General features: G+C 54.4%; 3 protein-coding genes across 3 annotated transcripts in view; all 3 read left to right on the top strand.

The window, feature by feature from the left end:
* The window catches only part of LOC128155009 (protocadherin gamma-A4-like), a 156377-nt gene that overhangs the window by 71731 nt on the left and 65980 nt on the right, over positions 1 to 18666 (top strand). The window lies entirely within an intron of this gene.
* LOC128155011 (protocadherin gamma-B5-like) lies at positions 5826 to 9043 on the top strand. Its single transcript, XM_052816432.1, has one exon. The coding sequence runs from the start codon at positions 5848 to 5850 to the stop codon at positions 8353 to 8355; it is 2508 nt and encodes an 835-aa protein (XP_052672392.1). The 5' UTR covers positions 5826 to 5847; the 3' UTR covers positions 8356 to 9043.
* On the top strand, positions 11117 to 14338 carry LOC128155008 (protocadherin gamma-A2-like). Its single transcript, XM_052816420.1, is given in 4 exon segments — positions 11117 to 11731; positions 11733 to 14260; positions 14262 to 14298; positions 14300 to 14338. Coding segments are annotated over 4 exon segments (2964 nt in total). The 5' UTR covers positions 11117 to 11371.

The following is an 18666-nucleotide window of genomic DNA, read 5'->3' as shown; positions in this document are numbered from 1 at the left end:
TGTCCATGTTGCAGTGCTTGGATTCTGAGACATTGTGTGCCCAACGTTTCTTTCAATGCTGTCTGTCTGCAGAGGTGGCTTTCCTGTTGCATGCTCTTTGGGCAGGTTGAAGTTCTGCCTGTACAGAGACAGGGCAGCTGGAAGACTTTGCTGTGGTATAGTGTGAAATGGCTAAAGGGTAGGTTTAAAAGTTTGTCCTAGTTGTTAGATGAGTCCCACAGTTGTGGTTCCAAGTCTTTCCCCTTTTTTATCATCCAAAGAATCTATTAGTGGGAATACGGCTATGGTCTATGGTGTGAGCTGCCGTGTGAGCCTCCTGTGTACTTGTTAGCAGGTAGTTACCTTTTCTGTGTACCTACTACAGCTGACACAATCTGAAATGTGAAGCTACAATTCTTCCAGTCCTGTAGGGTTCCTATTAATGCCTTCTTTCTTTGTCCAGGTCTGAAGCTGGGCCTCACTTTGGCTGGTAATCCTGAAAACCCTAAAAGGTTAAAAGACTGACAGCTCCAGCTGTCCAAGTTGTGGGCTTATTAGTGCGCTTTCCTATTGCATGATGTTTCCTGGGAATGGCAGTTACTGAGCACAGACGTACACTTTATGTTCAGATTTGAGAGTCAATGTACCTTCCCAGTTGCCCAGTGTGCTGAAGTAGGATGATGGTGTCTTTGAGCTGATACTTTGACAACTGGGTCTGTATCAGAGCTGCATGTTGCTTATGCCCTTGAGAACATTTTACATTTCTTCCAAGTAGTATTGTTGTCCTAAAAGCGGATTCATTTCCTGCTGTGCAATAGACCAATCTCACACACCCAGGAAATCTATTGCTTTTTTGGGGGCCTGAGTGCTCGGTGGACTTTCCACAATCGAAGCACACCAGATTCATCAGGTGTGTCTCTTTTATACAGTAACTATTGCATATAATTTATTAAACTACTCCTACCTAGTACATATTCAGACTTCTAATGCAGATGCAGAGGATTATATAACCATGACAGATCAAAGGCCTTCTCCGCATGCGCAGGGGTCTTGGCTGGTCTTTGGTGGTCATTTTGGGAGGTATTCCCTCCTCACTTTGACCACTAAGTCGCTCTGTGTCGGGTCAAAGTTTTGTTTTCCTGCCAAGAGGGATGTATCATCAATCTGGAAAGAACAGGAAGGGTCAGAATCACCTTGGCTACTTCTGTAAGTATTACTAAAATTGTTTGAAGTTGAAAATGATTAACTAACTTGATTTAGAACAGGATTTTCTAATCTAAAACAGGATTTTCTAAATCTGACATCAGTGCGATGAGCAGAGAATTCTCTTTGCATGTGCCCATGTTATCATCCGTGTTCTCAGTAAGGAGAATTTGCACGTTCAACTTTTCTTTCAATGGTATCTGTCTGCAGAGGTAGCTTTCCTGTTGCATAATATTTGAGCACAGTGAAAAATTCTGTCTGTCCCAATACAGGGCAGGTGAAAAAGTTTGCTGTGGTATAATTTGAAAAGTGTAAAGATGTGAAGATGGTGTAAAAGTTCAGTTTGTCCTAGTTGTTAGATGAGCCCCACAGTTGTGGTTCCATGCATTTCCCCTCTTTTATTGTGCAAAGGAATTACTTTGAGGAACTGTGGCTATGCTCTTTGGTGTGCGCTCCTGTGTGAGCCTCCTGTGGACTTTTCCCCAACTAGATACCCTTCTTGTGTACCTACTACAGTTGACATAAGCTGAAATGTTAAGCTATGATTCCTTCACTTGTGTCGGTTTCCCATTCTTGCCTTCCTTGTTGTCCAGGTCTAAAGCTGGGCCTCCTTGTGGCTGGTAACCCTCAAAACATGAAAAGACCTCCTATAATTGTTGGGCTGAACAAGTAGTTTCCATCCATACCTTGAAGGTGTTCAGCTGCCAAGACAAAGACGTTGGCAGACTTCTGTTTCCCTACAATGTCACTGAATGAAATGCTCTTTTGCCTGTGGTCGCCACATGGCCAAAACAGTGGATATTGTCCGTGGTGCCACTAAAGGCTGTGAATGCAAAGCAAGGAGGGTGGGAGGCTGGCTCCCAGCCAGGAGAACAGGTGGGTCAATGTGGCTTTGGCTGAGCAATAGTTTGATTTCATGCCTGATGCCAAGGCCTGTGCCATTCATGCTGTGATCCTGGTTTCCCTGTCCTGAAAGGCAATGACCGTCCTCCAGCAGTAACATATTTGTGGAATTCCTGTGCCTGCAGAATGATGATGCATGGGTAGAACGGCTTATAATTCCTGTGTGAAACCTCCTTTATCCATCTGTATCTCCTGTAATGTTGCGATGCATAGTTTCTTCATAGTTGTAATTACACTTTCTTTCAGGCCTCTGCTTCCTGGAAGGTCATGTTTCCTTTTCCCCACATCTGGATATTTCTTTTGCATTTGAAACTGTGAGTGTTGTTTTGCAGCAAATACTTACTTCAGCCAAGTAAGACAGAATTTTCAGTGTGAGGAAAATGAAGCAGAAGCTAAAAGAGAACCTGTTGTAATTTCTCAGCAGACTTAGCTTGAGAAAGAGGCCGATGAGAAGATGTTTAGCCTGACGGCTTTGTATCTGTGGGAGATGAGCAGGCCACACAGTAGAATAGAATTGCTGAGAGCTGTTGACTATTTCTTATAATGAAAGCCCCTACTATCTAGTCCAGAGTTAGACTTAAGGGCCGCACTTGCAGCTTGAGTTATGAATGACTGTCAGGTGCTCTTGGGGATGAATTTCAGTACCCGCAGTGAAGACCAAGAAGACTTCCCGGTGAGTTTCTCTGAGAACACTTTGTCTTCTAATGCTTCCTTGCCTTGCTTGTCTAATTTATGTTTTTCTTTACCTGGTCTCATATGTATGTAGGTTTACTTGTAATTATCAACATTGCTTCGTTTAGCAATGTGTCATGTGTTAGTGCCTCTTGCTCATGCTACAGTGGGTGTGAAAGGCAGGAGATGTGAGGGTATCTTTGTGTTCTGTTATTGTCAGGGGGAATAGATGTAGGCACAACCTTAGTAGGAGGCGGGAACATCTCTGTGGAATAGTGCGTGTGATAAAAGAGGGGAGGAGATTCCCCATAAGCCATTAGTTTGATGACCCATTCTCTGCTGGATGACCACTCCTCTTTTAGTGTGTCCGTTTATCATTCCTGTGCTTTAGAATCCTGTTCCTTCTCACAATGGTGGTGAGGAGACAAATGTACCTCCCTTCTTGGTATGAGCATCATGCATAATCCTCTCCTGATATGTTTTTGCCTATTATGTGAAGGTCAGAAACAAACCTGCAAGTTGTGTAGGGCTGGAGAGAAGACAGGGGAGCTCTGTGTGTTAGGCTATAGGAGAACAGATGGTCATTTCCTTGCTTGACATAGTTAACACAGCAGTGTGCCTGATGGAGTACTATGCACTATGAGTTGCTTCTGCTCAGTAAGTTTGGCCTAAGAAATGTTATTCCACCAATCCATCGACTGCTGTACATTCCTAAGTCTTGCCTTGCTTGTTGCCATGAGCTACAGCTCAACCTCAGGGTGTCTGATCACATGTGGAAGGTCACATCTGTTCCAGTTGTCTGAGTGTAGGGGCAGTTCCCACACAAAACTTCGATGTTTATGGCTGTAAAGAGGAAGCATTTCATAGACAGGCGTGTGCTCACCCAGGCATACTTGTCTGTAGGGTAAGAAAGGAGAACCATCTCTACTGCAGTCCACAAACTGCAGAGTGGCAGCCCTGCCCAGCCAAGGTTTCCATGAACAGACAAGAGACCAGTTGGAGAGCGCACGTAGGGTGTCCCCCACACAGTCCCCCAAACCATGCTGGCCACTCAATTGGAGAGATATGGGTTTGACAGTTGGCCTGTTAGATGAATAAGGAACTGGCTGGCTAGCAGTGTCCAAAGAGTTGTAGTCAATGGCTCAATGTTCTCGTGGAAACCAGTAATGTGTGGTGTCCCGCAAGGGTCCATACTGGGACCAATACTACTGAATATCTATCAAATAATACAGTGGGATTGAGTGCAGCCACAGCAAGTTTGCAGATGACACCGAGCTGAGTGGTGCAATTGATTCACTAGAGGGAAGGGATGCCATCCAGAGGGACCTTGACAGGCTGGAGGAGTGGGCCCATGTGAACCTCCTGAAGTTCAACAAGGCCAAGTGCAAGGTCCTGCACCTGGGTGGGGGCAACCCCCAGTTTCTGTACAGACTGGGGGATTGAGAGCAGCCTTGTAGAGACGGACTTGGGGGTAGTGGTGGGTGACAAATGGGACATGTACTGGCCATGTACTCTTGCTGCCCAGAAAGGCAATATTATCTTCGGCTGCATAACAAGCAGCATGGCCAGAAGGTCAAGGGGGGGAATTCTCTCCCTCCCTTCTACTTCCATGAGACCCTACCTGGAGTACTGCATCCAGCTCAGGGGTCCATGGCCCAAAAAGACATGGACCTGTTAGAGTAGTTCCAGAGAAGGACCACAAAAGTGTTCAAAGGGCTGGAACATCTCTGTGATGAAGAAGGGCTAAAGGAGTTGAGGTTCTTCAGGCTAGAGAACAGAAGGCTCTGGGGAGACCATATGGCACCTTTTCAATATATAGAGAGGGCTTAAAAGAAAGATGGAGAAAGACTTTTTACCAGGGCCTGTTGTGACAGGAGAACGGGCAATGTTTTTAAACTGAAAAAGGGTAGATTTTGATTGGACGTAAGGGTGGTGAGACACTGGAACAGGTTGGCCACAGAAGTTGCGGATGCGCCATCATTGGAAGTGTTCCAGAACAGGTTGGACAGGGCTTTGAGCAACCTGTCCTAGTGAAGGATGTCCCTGCCCATGGCAGAGGCGTGGATTCGATGATCTTTAAAGGCACCTTCCAACCCAAACCAGTCTACAAGTCTATGAAAGACTCGATGTGGCTTTGCACTTTCGCATTGTCAGCCGCTCAAGTATGGAAATGCAACAGAAGGCATTTCAGTGTGAATCAGAAACACAGTAGTATCTTAGCATGGAGCTACACACATTCCCTTTAGGGTGATATATTTCCCAGGGTAATTGTTCTCCGTAAAATGAAAATTAACAACGGGACAAATGTCAGACTTCCAGGAGCCAAAGGAAGAATTGCTGGGAAGATGGAAACCCTTTGCAGACCAGGCGTGAGAGGATTGCAATGATTTTTGCTTCATTCTGTTTCTGATTACTTATTGATTATTCCAACAAGAGTAATTCCATCTCGGTATTTCTCCCAGGTGAGGAAAGCAGAATTGAACGTACCTGACAGAGTGCTAAAAAGCTCGTGAAGGCTTCCCTAGCTATAATACTGTTTCATGCTGTTATCGTTCCACCTTGATTTTAGAAAGAGCAACCAAGTTCCTTTACTTATTGCTCTGCAACGAGTATTTCCTTCAGACATTCATTGCCACTCAAGGAGGCGACCTAGAAGTACCCGACAGCGTTTCTCAGCATTAAACGCCTTCGGGGGGGCAGGAAGCAAGTGTTTCCGCGCCTCCTGATTCTCGGAAAAGAGACACCCCAAAGCTGGGTGCAGCCACTAAACACCGGCCACAAGCCCGGGCCGCCGTGAGCGAGCGCGGCCATCAGCCGGCTGCGGTGGCGTCGCGGCGCCTCCGGGTGCCGCTGTTGGCCGAGGCGGAGCGGCGCTGGAGCCGCAGCCGCAGCCGCCGCAGCGTCCTGCCCCCGCAGGCTGCTCGCTCGCACGGCGCCGGCCGGAGCGGCAGCGGCACGGGCAGCAGAGGCGAGAGGCGGCGCGGGGAGCAGCGGCGTCCGAGCCGGCGCCGAGATCGCTGCCCTCCGGCGGGCCCTGCGCTCGCTGCGGAGAGTGGCTGGAAGGGAGGAGCGCGGCGAGCGCTGCCCAGAATGGCGGGCAGGCAGAGGCAGAGGCAGAGCCACCGGCGAGCAGCCGGGCGAGTGCTGCTGCCCGCTTTGCTGCTGGGCTTGTGCTGCCGGGCGGCGCCGGAGCGGGTCCGCTACGCCATCCCCGAGGAGCTGGGCAGAGGCTCGCTGGTGGGGCCGCTGGCGCGGGACCTGGGGCTGAGCCCGGCCGACCTGCCGGCACGCCAGCTGCGGGTGGCGTCCGCCGCTAAAAGGCAGCTGAAATACTTTACCGTGAGCGGGGAGACCGGGAACCTCTACGTGAGCGAGAGGCTGGACCGGGAGGAGATGTGCGGCGAGGCGGCGTCCTGCTCCGTCAGCTTCGAGGCGCTGGTGCAGAACCCGCTCAACGTTTTCCACGTCGAGGTGGCCATCCTGGACATCAACGACAACGCCCCGCGCTTCCTGCGAGACAGTTTCCAGCTGGAGATCAACGAGTTCACTTCTCCCGGCACCCGGTTTTACTTGGGCACGGCCGAGGACGCGGACGTGGGCAGCAACTCGTTGCAGAGCTACGAGCTGGAGGCCAACGGGTACTTCGCGGTGGAGGTGAAGGAGAGCCAGGACGGCAGCAAGTTCGCGGAGCTGGTGCTGCGGCGCGCACTGGACCGGGAGAGGGAGCAGAGCCTGCGGCTGGTGCTGACGGCGCTGGACGGCGGCGAGCCGCCCCGGAGCGGCACCGCCCAGCTCTGCATCAACGTCACCGACGCCAACGACAACCCACCCATGTTCGCCCACGACAGCTACCGCGCCAGCCTGCGGGAGGACGCGCCGCCGGGCTCGGTGGTGCTGAACGTCTCCGCCTCCGACGCCGACGCCGGCACCAACGCCCGCATCACCTACGGCTTCGGGGAAACGCCGGCCAAGGTGCTTCAGAAGTTCGTGGTGGACGCGGAGAGCGGGACGATCACGCTGCAGGAGGCGCTGGACTTTGAGGACACGCGAGGCTACACACTGCTGGTGGAGGCGAGGGACGGGGGCGGTCTGGTGGCACACTGCCAGGTGGAGGTGGAGGTGCTGGACGTGAATGACAACGCGCCCGAAATCACGATGTTGTCGGTGTCGAGCCCGGTGCCCGAGGACGCGCCGGCCGGCACGGTGGTGGCTCTCCTGAACGTGAACGACCGAGACTCCGGGGAGAACGGGCAGGTGTCGTGCGAGCTGTCGGGCGAGGCGCCGCTGTCGATCGTGGCGTCGTCGGGCGGCTCGTACAAGGTGGTGACGGCGAGCGCGCTGGACCGGGAGCAGGCGCCCGAGCACCGGGTGGCGGTGGTGGCCAGGGACCGGGGCAGCCCGGCGCTCTCCAGCCGCGCGGCGCTGGTGCTGGAGGTGTCGGACGTGAACGACAACGCGCCGGTGTTCGAGGAGGCCGCCTACAGCGCCTACGTGGCGGAGAACAACGCGGCGGGCGCGCCGGTGCTGCGCGTGCGCGCGCGGGACGCGGACGCGGGCGCCAACGGGCGCGTCAGCTACTGGCTGGCGGGCGGCAGCGCGGGCGCGGCGCCGTACGTGTCGGTGGAGGCGCGGAGCGGCGCGGTGTACGCGCAGCGCTCCTTCGACTACGAGCAGTGCCGCGAGTTCGCGGTGGCGGTGCGGGCGCAGGACGGCGGGGCGCCGGCGCGGAGCTCGACGGCGACGGTGCGCGTCTTCGTGCTGGACCGCAACGACAACGCGCCGCGGGTGCTGTGGCCGGCGGCGGGCGCGGGCGCGGCGGGGGCGGGCGCGGGGGCGTCCCCGGCCGCGGCCCCGTTCGAGGTGGTGCCGCGGTCGGCCGAGGCCGGGTACCTGGTGGCCAAGGTGGTGGCGGTGGACGCGGACGCGGGGCGCAACGCGTGGCTGTCGTACGAGCTGGTGCAGGCGCCGGAGCCGGCGCTGTTCCGCGTGGGGCTGCACAGCGGCGAGGTGCGGACGGCGCGGGCCGTGTCGGAGAGGGACGCGGCGAAGCAGCGGCTGGTGGCCGTGGTGAAGGACCACGGGCAGCCGGCGCTGTCGGCCACGGCCACGCTGCACGTGGTGCTGGCCGAGAGCTTGCAGGAGGCGCTGCCGGAGCTGAGCGAGCGGGCGGCGGGCGCCGACTCGCCGGCGGAGCTGCAGTTCTACCTGGTGCTGGCGCTGGCGCTCCTCTCCGCCCTCTTCCTGCTGAGCGTGGCGCTGGCCGTGCTGGCGCGGGTGCGCCGGGCCGGGCCGCCCGCCGTCCTGCGCTGCCTGGGCGCGCAGCGCTTCTCCGTGGCCGGCGCCGCCTTCCCGGCCGACTTCTGCGAGGGCACCTTGCCCTACTCCTACAACCTGTGCGTGGCGCCGGGCCGCGCCGTCGCCGAGGGCGCTTGGCTGCCGCCGCCGCTGCCCAGCCTGGCCGCGGAGGAGCTTCTCGGCGCGGAGCCCTGCGGGAAGCGGAGCCCGACCAGCAGCGCCGGCGCGGGAGAGCCGCCCGCGGACGCCGAGGCCCCGCAGGTCTGTAAGCCCGCGCAGTCCTTGCCTCTGAGCCTTTCCTAAGCTCACGCTGAGGGGAGTGGGCTCTTGCTCGTCCTTTGGCCGCTTGGGCGCCTGCTGCCGCTCTCCCTTTCCAAGAACGAATGAAAGGGCCAACGCTAAGGCTGTGCTATGGGCTAGTTGTTTTCTCTTTGTGATGGACCCCCGAACCGAGGGGGCATGTGCATCGCTGCCTGCTGCTGAGTTACTCTCGAGCGGAGCAGCAAGTCCTAAGTGTAAGCACGGTCTGTACCGTGTAAGGCTGTAAAAACAAAAGAAAACAAAAAACCCCGAAAAAACAAAGTGGGGCGAAATGGAGGCTGATTGAGAGCGGCCTCCGATGTGCAGCCGAAAAGCAACGAAGTCGAGAGTGAAGGGCCGTCCCTGAGGAGGACTCCTTGTGAGGGGGGATCTTCATTGCTGCCTTGTGCTATGGCTGGGGGTTTGGGAAACTAATGTGGCTGGTGGCGTTCCAGTGTGACACACTTTTGATCTGCGGAAGGGTGAGGGAAAAGTCGTGCAAGCACGACTGCTGCTAATTGCTGTGCAAGTAGTGGTGGAGATTGTGCTTTTGAACTAACGGGCCAAGACTGGTAATGAGCTGCACGGAATATTAAGAGCACTTTATGTCTACATTGTATCACCATAACAAAAACATTTATCCCTGCGGTAGAAATAACACAACCACGGGAGGCGTGTCATTTCCTTCTGGTCGTCATCCCCCCTTCCTAGACGATTCCTTCACGTTATCGAATTAATTGTTCAGGTGTAAATGCCTATGAAGTATGCAGACCCTTAGTTTATGTGGCCTAATGGCAAATCACCCATTCAAGTCCGTTAACTTTCCTTTTTCGGTATTAGCTGCCTCTGTAGGTCTTCCAACAGTTTAATGATGCAGCCATTAGGTCAGTGACTTCACTGAAGCACTCCATTGCTCTCATCCCGTTCTAAAATACGGTCGGGACTTGACGACTAGCGGGAAAATAGGCGCAGAAAAAACATTGGGAGCAACGCAAAGGTGTCGTACGGCTGCAATCACCCTCAACCCACAGAATGGGCCGTATGAAGGGGAGTATTTCAAGGAAAGTTCCTGAAGCGTGGGTTCATGACCCTGATATATTTGCTTCTCCGGGGGGGTGTGTGGGATGTGTGTGTCCGAATATCACGTTTTGTATTTCAGAGCCTGTTTTCTCTTGCTTTCCTTGTAGCAGTCATTCAAGCATGACGGCTACAAAAATTCGTGTTAGAGGTTATGGTACGGGCTTAGATTCTCAGTTGATTGACCTCACCTTCTTGGGCCTTTAAATGTCTAATCTCAGCCGATGGTCGTGGTGTAGTTAATTTCCAGCGTGTTCCTTATTGTTGTCCCACAAACGGGGTTCGTTTACCCGGCCTGCAAGCCAATTCCTCACAGAGTCGAGGTATTTTTAAATTAATTTCATGGATGCGCATGGACGGGTGCCTGTCTCAAGACAGCACACCTTTGTTTCAAAACTCCTCATTTTTATCTAATTAAGTAATACATATTCATTATTATTTGCCTTAACGATTGGTTCTTTCTTCTTTGCCTGTCATGTAAATTAGTGCGCAGACTCGGTCTTCTTCCTTCATGGTCTTCTTTTGAGTAGGGGGTCTCATTTGAGTAGGTGGTCAATAAGTCGGTGGTCGCGATCTCCCCCTGTACGAATTAACTTTTTCCTACTTGTTACTCAGTCTTGGCAGTTACAGGTGGTTCTTCAAGGTTTATTGACCAGACCACAATCCATTACCTTTTCTGACATAAACATGAAGCCCCATTGTCAGAAGAAAGACCTTCTGGAATATCAAACCTAGGGAAAATTTCTTTTAATAAGGCCTTAATTATTTCTCTAGCATTGGTGGTACGACATGGAAAGGCCTCTGGCCAACCAAAAAAGGTATCTACTATCATCAAGAAATAATCGTATGAATTACACCGTGGTAGTTCCATAACATCTATTTGCCACTATTCCCCAGGAGTTGTTCCTTGTTTCACAGCTTCTCCTGTAACCCTCTTGGTAATTTTTTGGATGATTAGCACAACAAATAGCACGTCTCTTAACTATTATGTCTGTCAGATTTTGCATTTTTGGTCCTACAAGCTATCTTTTTGGCAATCAATACCAATGCATTTGCTCTTGAATGCGTTTCTCGATGCAATCTTTTAAGTAGACTTTCCATCATCTTTTCAGAAAGTAGCAATTGCTTTAAAGGTGTCACCCACCATCCCTGATCGTTCTTAGAACAGTCTAATTGTTCGGGCAATTGATCTTCTCTCTCAGTATATTGTGCAGGTGATGACTGTAAACGAGGTGCTGGAATTAAGGGTCCTTCAACTGTTGACTCTTTGAGAGCTGCTTCTTTTTGCCACTTGATCCGCTTTTCGACTTCCCTTTATCATTTCACTATTCCCACTCTGAAGGGCTTTACAATGTGTTATTGGAACTTCCTTGGGTTGAAGAACTGCCTGTAAAATTTCGCTGTTTCTTCTCCATATTGAATTGGGGTTCCTTGTGAGCTGAAAAGTCCTCTTTCTTTCCAAGTGGCTCCATGTGCCTGCTTCAGCCACGCTTCAGCCTTTAAATGCCTAATCTCAGTCAATGGTCATGGCGTAGTTAATTCCAAACGTGCCACTTATGAATGGAGGTCTTTAATGCAAAGTTGATGCCGCTTGGGGTCCTAACTCTGGCTCACGGAGGAAGGGGGCGCGGGGGGTGTCTGAATATCCCGCTTTCTATTTCAGAGCCTGCTTCCTCTTGCTCTCCTTGCACCAGTCATTCAGGCATGACTGCTACACATATTAGTGTTGAAGTTTGTGGTTTCGGACTAATGGGATGAGGCTCGTAATCATGTGCATGTGAGACGAAGAGACGTTATTTTACTTGGCATGTCTCGGCGTTAGCAAGTGACTTTTCCCGTGCGGTCGAAGCAGCACGGCGGCGGGAGGCCTCTGCCTTCCTCCTGGTCGTGATCGCCTCGAGGGTCGAAGGAGAGATGGGCTGGCGAAAAGCCGGCGCAGGAGATGACCGCTGGACGGGCCCCGCTGTCCCCGTGGCGACGGTGCCGTCCCCGCCCGCTGCCCGCGGGAAAGGCAGGGCGGGCAGCGCTCGGCCGCGCTCGGTGCCTGCAGTGCCGGGAGGAGGCTGCGGGCGCCGCTGTTGACCGAGGAGGAGCGAGAGGAAGGCCGGAGCGCTGCCGGCAGCCCCGCCCGCTGCGGCCCGGCTCGCTCGCTCGCTCGCTGGCTGGCTGGCTCGGCGGCCGGGCGGTCTGCGAGCGTCCCCGCGGTGCGGAGCCGTGCTGCAGCGAGGCGGAGGGGCCGGCGGCAGTGGCCGGGAGCGGCAGCCGGGGCCGGAGCCTTAGAGGGAAGCGGAGCCGGAGCCGGAGCGTCTGCGAGGAGCGTGCGGCGGCGGTGCGGGGCCGGCGGGGCCGCGGCGGCGATGTGCGCGGCGGGGAGGCGCTGGGGCCGGCGGGAGCGAGCCGTGCTGTGGTGCGTCCTGGTGGCGGCGTGGGAGGCGGCGTGGGGGCAGCTGCGCTACTCGGTTCCCGAGGAGATGCCGAAGGGCTCGTTCGTGGGCGACGTGGCCAAGGACCTGGGGCTGGAGCTGCCGGCGCTCCGCGAACGCGGCGTCCGCATTGTCTCCCAAGGGAGGACGCAGTATTTCGCTCTGCATGGGAAGACGGGACATTTGGTGACGGCGGAGAGGATAGACAGAGAGCAGCTGTGCCGGCTGGTGGAGAAATGCGTGCTGCGCTGTGAGGTGATAGTGGAGGGGGAAATGCAGGTTTACGGCATCGAAGTGGAAATCACGGACATTAACGACAACGCGCCCAGCTTCAAGGAAATCGCGCTGGAGGAGAGAATGAGCGAGACGACAGCCCCGGGGTCGCGGTTTCCCCTGGCCGAGGCCCACGACCCGGACTCGGGACGGAATTCGCTGCAGAGCTACGAGCTGAGCGGCGACGAGCACTTCTCGCTGGCCGTGCAGGCGGGCCCCGGCGGGGATCAGCGTCCCGAGCTGGTGCTGGCGAAGGCGCTGGACCGGGAGGAGGCGGCGTTTCACGAGCTGGTGCTGAGGGCGAGCGACGGCGGAGAGCCGGCGCGGACGGGCACGGCGCGGATCCGCGTGGCGGTGCTGGACGCGAACGACAACGCGCCCGTGTTCAGCCAGGCGGAGTACACGCTGCGTGTGCCGGAGGACGTGCCCGTGGGCTCCACCCTCGTCACCGTCACGGCCACCGACGCCGACGAGGGGCTCTACGGGCACGTGAAGTATTCCCTGAAGAAAGCGACAGACGTGGCATCGGAGATTTTCCATCTGGACACTGAGACGGGATTGATCACACTGGTGCGGAGCCTGGACTTCGAAGAAGGCGACTCGCACGAACTGGAGGTGCAGGCACGGGACGGCGGGGGTCTTTCCGACACGGCCAAAGTCGCGATCACGGTGACAGACGTCAACGACAATGCGCCCGAACTGACAGTGTCGTCGGCGCTGAGCGCGATCTCGGAGGACGCGCCGCCGGGGACGGTGGTGGCCCTGCTGCACGTGCAGGACCGGGACTCGGGGGCGAACGGCGAGGTGCGGTGCAGCATCGCCGAGCGCCTCCCGTTCCGGCTGGAGAAGTCCTTTGAGGACTACTACCGCGTGGTGACGGCGAGGGAGCTGGACCGGGAGGAGGTGGCGGAGTACAACGTGACGGTGCGGGCGGCGGACGGCGGGTCGCCGGCGCTGTGGAGCAGCGCGGTGCTGGCGCTGCGGGTGCTGGACGTGAACGACAACGCGCCGGTGTTCGCGGAGGCGCGCTACAGCGCCCGGCTGCCCGAGAACAACGCGGCGGGCGCGCTGGTGCTGACGGTGCGGGCGGCGGACGCGGACTGGGGGCAGAACGCGCGCGTGCGGTACCGGCTGTCGGAGGGGCGGGTGCGGGGCGCGCCGCTGTCGTCCTACGTGTCGGTGCAGGCGGAGACGGGCGCGCTGTACGCGCTGCGCTCCTTCGACTACGAGGAGGTGCGCGAGGTGGGGCTGTGGGTGCGGGCGGAGGACGGCGGCGCGCCGGCGCTGAGCAGCAACGTGTCGGTGCGGCTCGTGATCGTGGACGAGAACGACAACGCGCCGCAGGTGCTGTACCCGCCGGCGGCGCCGGCGGCGGGCGCGGGCTGGGCGGGCGTGGAGCTGGCGCCGCGCTCGGCGGAGCCCGGGGCGCTGGTGGCCAAGGTGGTGGCGGTGGACGCGGACGCGGGGCAGAACGCGTGGCTGTCGTACGAGCTGGCCAAGGCGACGGAGCCGGGGCTGTTCCGCGTGGGGCTGCACAGCGGCGAGGTGCGGACGGCGCGCTTCCCGCTGGCCCGCGACGCGGCGCGGCAGAGCCTGGTGGTGGTGGTGAAGGACCACGGGCGGCCGGCGCTGTCGGCCACGGCCACGCTGACGGTGGTGCTGGCGGAGAGCGTGGCCGAGCTGCTGTCGGAGCTGGGCAGCGCGGCGGCGGCGGCGCCGGGCGAGCCGGCCGGCAGCCTGACGCGGTGGCTGGTGGTGGCCGTGGCGGCCGTGTCCTGCCTCTTCCTCGCCTTCCTGCTGCTGCTGCTGGCGCTGCGCCTGCGGCGCTGGCGCCGCTCGCAGCTGCTGGCGGCGGGCAGCGGCGCCTTGCGCGGCGTCCCGGCCTCGCACTTCGTGGGCATCGACGGCGTCCGCGCCTTCCTGCACTCCTACTCGCACGAGGTGTCGCTCACCGCCGACTCGCGCAAGAGCCAGCTCCGCTTGTCGGGCGGCAGCTGCTGCGACACCCTCCCGGCCCGGCCGCCGCCCGACGAGCCCGCGCCGCTGCTCGGGGAGGACCCTGCCGGCGCCCGCCGCGCGGACCCCGCCGCTCCCCCGGTGAGTTCCTCCCACCAGCCCTTCTCCGCGGCGCGACGCGACGCGACGCTTCCCTCCGCTGCTTCTCCGCCCTTTCCCCCCCGTCTTCTGTCTCCTGCCTCGGGAGGTGGAGGTAGCGGGAAGGCAAAGCTTCGCTCAGCGACGCGCGGGGCGCTGGCGCCTCTTGCTGCCGGGGGGTGAACGTGGGATCGCGGCTCAGCGTGACAGTTGCTGCGGGAGGCAGGAGAAGCGGGAGGCTGCTGTTGCCTGCTGGAGTTTCCTCTCAGGGGGGCTTGCTGCTTTTATCACGTCGCTGATGTGTTACATGCTGTTCACTGACCCAGCCTCTCCCGGAGGACAGCTCCTCTTTGAATTTTAGAGCCCCGAGGTTTCTTTCCAGAAGGCTAGTGAGCAGGCAATGTATCTTCCTTCTCAGTACGGAGATGTAGCGAAATCTCGGCGAGGTCCGTGGCGTGGTAGTGGTGCATGTTGAGGACAAATGGTCTGGGTTCTGGCCCTTTGATGACAAGTGCTTGCAAACTATGAGGGTCAACGAACACCAGGCAAGTTGTGACGGCTTGGAGACGAGAGTCTTGGGAGGTGTTTGTGAGGGGCTGTGGAACCAGACACAAGAGATCTGGTTTGCTCCTTTCCCTGTTCGGTGCCCATCTGTACTATCATGCAATGTGAGTTTTGGCTTCCCAAGTAAGCTTGGCCCAAGTCAGACACATTATTCCAGGTGCATAGGGAGCCCTGGGAGGTTCCTCCTGTGTGCTTGCACATTGTGGAGATGTTTCTAACTAACGGCTTAAATCTATACTTATGGCAAGTGCCCTAAAGGGAGCTTTGGGAGGAGCCAGCCCTGGTTTTGTAACCTACTAAACACCTGAGTTATGCCATAATCTAGAAGAGTATGTTGTCATCCCTTCCCTTCTCTGTGTTTAACGTCCTGACTTGCTCATTGTAATGATGTGGAGGTGGGCTTTTGTCTGTGATAATGTGTGGAAGACCACATGAGTTACATTTGGCTGACTGTCCCTTATATGCGTTTCATGCTTTCAGCTGTAAAGAGAGAGACTTTCATAGAAGTGTTTCCTTAAAATACTACTGGAAGAAATGCTCTTGCTTGTCACATGCACATGCTGAGAAGTCAAATATTCTCCCTGGTAAGGAGAAGTTGTCTGTGCAGCTTTTCTTTGGGTGGAGTCTATCTGCAAATGATGAAGATCAAGGACAACCATGCAAGCTGTGAAGGGTTTGAGGAGAGTCTCGAGAGGGTGCTGTGTTTGAGGAGGTACTGGTGGAGACATGGCATGTGTTTTGTTGATTCCCAGGGTTTGTTGTTGTTGTTCTGAAAATGAGTCTGAAGGTGTCTCATTTTTGGATATTGCCTTGCTCGGAGTCCAGCTGTCCAAGTTGTGAGTTCATCAGTGTGCTTTCCTGTTGCATGATGTTTCCTGGGAATGGTGGTTATGAAGCATAGATGTAAACTTTGCAATAGTGTGGTAGTGTAACGGATCTTCCAAGTTGCCCATGTGTTGAAGAAGGATGACGTTGCCTTTGAGCTGAGACTTTGAGGACTGGGTCTTTAACTGAGCTCTGTGTCACTCATGGCCTTTAGAACTTCTAATGTTTAATCAAATTATATGGGATGAGCAGAAAGTTCTCTTTGCATTTGTCCATGTTGCAATGCTTGGATTCTGAGACATTGTGTGCCCAACGTTTCTTTCAATGCTGTCTGTCTGCAGAGGTGGCTTTCCTGTTGCATGCTCTTTGGGCAGGTTGAAGTTCTGCCTGTACAGAGACAGGGCAGCTGGAAGACTTTGCTGTGGTATAGTGTGAAATGGCTAAAGGGTAGGTTTAAAAGTTTGTCCTAGTTGTTAGATGAGTCCCACAGTTGTGGTTCCAAGTCTTTTCCCTTTTTTATCATCCAAAGAAACTATTAGTGGGAATACGGCTATGGTCTATGGCGTGAGCTGCTGTGTGAGCCTCCTGTGTACTTGTTAGCAGGTAGTTACCTTTTCTGTGTACCTACTACAGCTGACACAATCTGAAATGTGATGCTACGATTCTTCCACTCTTGTAGTTATCACGTTAATGCCTTCTTTCTTTGTCCAGGTCTGAAGCTGGGCCTCACTTTGGCTGGTAATCCTTAAAACACTAAAAGGTTAAAAGACTGACAGGTTGTTGGGGTGGGGAAGTAGTTTCCATCCACACCTTGAAGGTTTAGAGCTGCCAAGATGTGGTGGGTTAGCCTTGGGAAGCCGTCAGGTGCCCACCAAGCTGCTTGTTCACTCTCCCTCCTCAACTGACCTGTGGAGGGAAAATATGATGAAAGGCTCATGGGTTGAGGTAAGGACAGCGAGATCACTCAGCAATTACTGTCATGGGCAAGCCAGACTTGACTCGAGGAAATGAATTTAATCTATTGCCATTTAAACACAGGGTAGGAAAATGAGAAATAAGAACAATCTTAAAACACCTTCCCTCCACTCCTCCCTTCTGAAACTATGTGGAAGATGGAAGCTGTTGAGTTGCTTAAATTGTCCAGTACATGCCTTTCATGTTTACAGCTGTAAAGAGAAAGACTTTCATAGATGTGTTCCCTTAAAATACTACTGGAAGAAATGCTCTTGCTTGTCACATGCACATGCTGAGAAGTCAAATATCCCTGGTAAGGAGAAGTTGTCTGTGCAGCTTTTCTTCGGGTGCAGTCTATCTGCAAATGATGAAGGTCAAGGACAACCATGCAGGCTGTGAAGGGTTTGAGTCTTGAGGGTGCTGTGTGTGAGGGGGTCCTGGTGGAGACATGGCATGTGTTTTGTCAATTCCCAGGGTTTATTGGTGCTGTTCTGAAACTGAGTCTGAACATGTCTCATTTTTGGATATTGCCTTGCTCGGAGTCCAGCTGTCCAAGTTGTGGGTTCATCAGTGTGCTTTCCTGTTGCATGATGTTTCCTGGGAATGGCAGTTACTGAGCACAGACGTACACTTTATGTTCAGATTTGAGAGTCGTGTACCTTCCCAGTTGCCCAGTGTGCTGAAGTAGGATGATGGTGTCTTTGAGCTCATACTTTGACAACTGGGTCTTTATCAGAGCTGCATGTCGCTTATACGCTTGAGAACATTTTACATTTCTTCAAAGTAGTGTTGTTGTCCTAAAAGCAGATTCGTTACCTGCTGTGCAATAGACCAATCTCACACACCCAGGAAATCTATTGCTTTTTGTTGGGGCCTAGGTGCTTGGTGGACTTTCCACAAACCAAGCACACCAGGTTCACCAGGTGTGCCTCTTTTATTCAGCAACTATTGCATATAATTTATTAAACTACTCCTACCTCGTACATATTCAGGCTATCTAATGCAGATGCAGAGCATTGCATAATCATGACACATCAAAGGCCTTCTCCGCATGCACAGGGGTCTCGGGTGTTCTTTGGTGGTTGTTTGGGGAGGTATTCCCTCCTCACTTTGACCACTCAGTCACTCTGTGCCTGGTCAAGAGTTTGTTTTCCTGACAGGAGGGACATATCATCAATCAGGAAAGAACAGAAAGGGTGACAATGACCTTGGCTACTTCTGTAGGTATTACTAAAATTGTTTGAAGTTGAAAATGATTAACTAACATGATTTAGAACAGGATTTTCTAATCAGAACACAATTCTCTACATCTGACATCAGTGCGATGAGCAGAGAAATCTCTTTGCATGCGTCCGTGTTGTCATCCTTGTTCTCAGTAAGGAGAATTTGCACGTGCAACTTTTCTTTCAATGGTATCTGTCTGCAGAAGTAGCTTTCCTGTTGCGTAATATTTGAGCATGGTGAAAAATTCTGTCTGTCCCAATACAGGGCAGGTGAAAAAGTTTGCTGTGGTATAATTTGAAAAGTGTAAAGATGTGAAGATGGTGTAAAAGTTCAGTTTGTCCTAGTTGTTAGATGAGCCCCACAGTTGTGGTTCCATGCATTTCCCCTCTTTTATTGTGCAAAGGATTTACTTTGAGGAACTGTGGCTCTGCTCTTTGGTGTGCGCTCCTGTGTGAGCCTCCTGTGGACTTTTCCCCAACTAGATACCCTTCTTGTGTACCTACTACAGTTGACGTAATCTGAAATGTTAAGCTATGATTCCTTCACTTGTGTCGGTTTCCCATTCTTGCCTTGCTTGTTGTCCAGGTCTAAAGCTGGGCCTCCTTGTGGCTGGTAACCCTCAAAACATGAAAAGACCTCCTAGAATTGTTGGGCTGAGGAAGTAGTTTCCATCCATACCTTGAAGGTGTTCAGCTGCCAAGAGAAAGATGTTGGCACACTTCTGTTTCCCTACAATGTCACTGAATGAAATGCTCTTTTGCCTGTGATCACTGTATGGCCAAAACAGTGGATATTGTCCGTGGTGTCACTAAAGGCTGTGAATGCAGAGCAAGGAGGGTGGGAGGCTGGCTCCCAGCCAGGAAAACAGGTGGGTCAGTGC

Source organism: Harpia harpyja, chromosome 20 (genome assembly GCF_026419915.1).
Source record: "Harpia harpyja isolate bHarHar1 chromosome 20, bHarHar1 primary haplotype, whole genome shotgun sequence".
Lineage (NCBI taxonomy): Eukaryota > Metazoa > Chordata > Aves > Accipitriformes > Accipitridae > Harpia > Harpia harpyja.
Note: the sequence above shows the minus strand (reverse complement) of the source record. Positions and strands in the feature narration are given on the sequence as shown.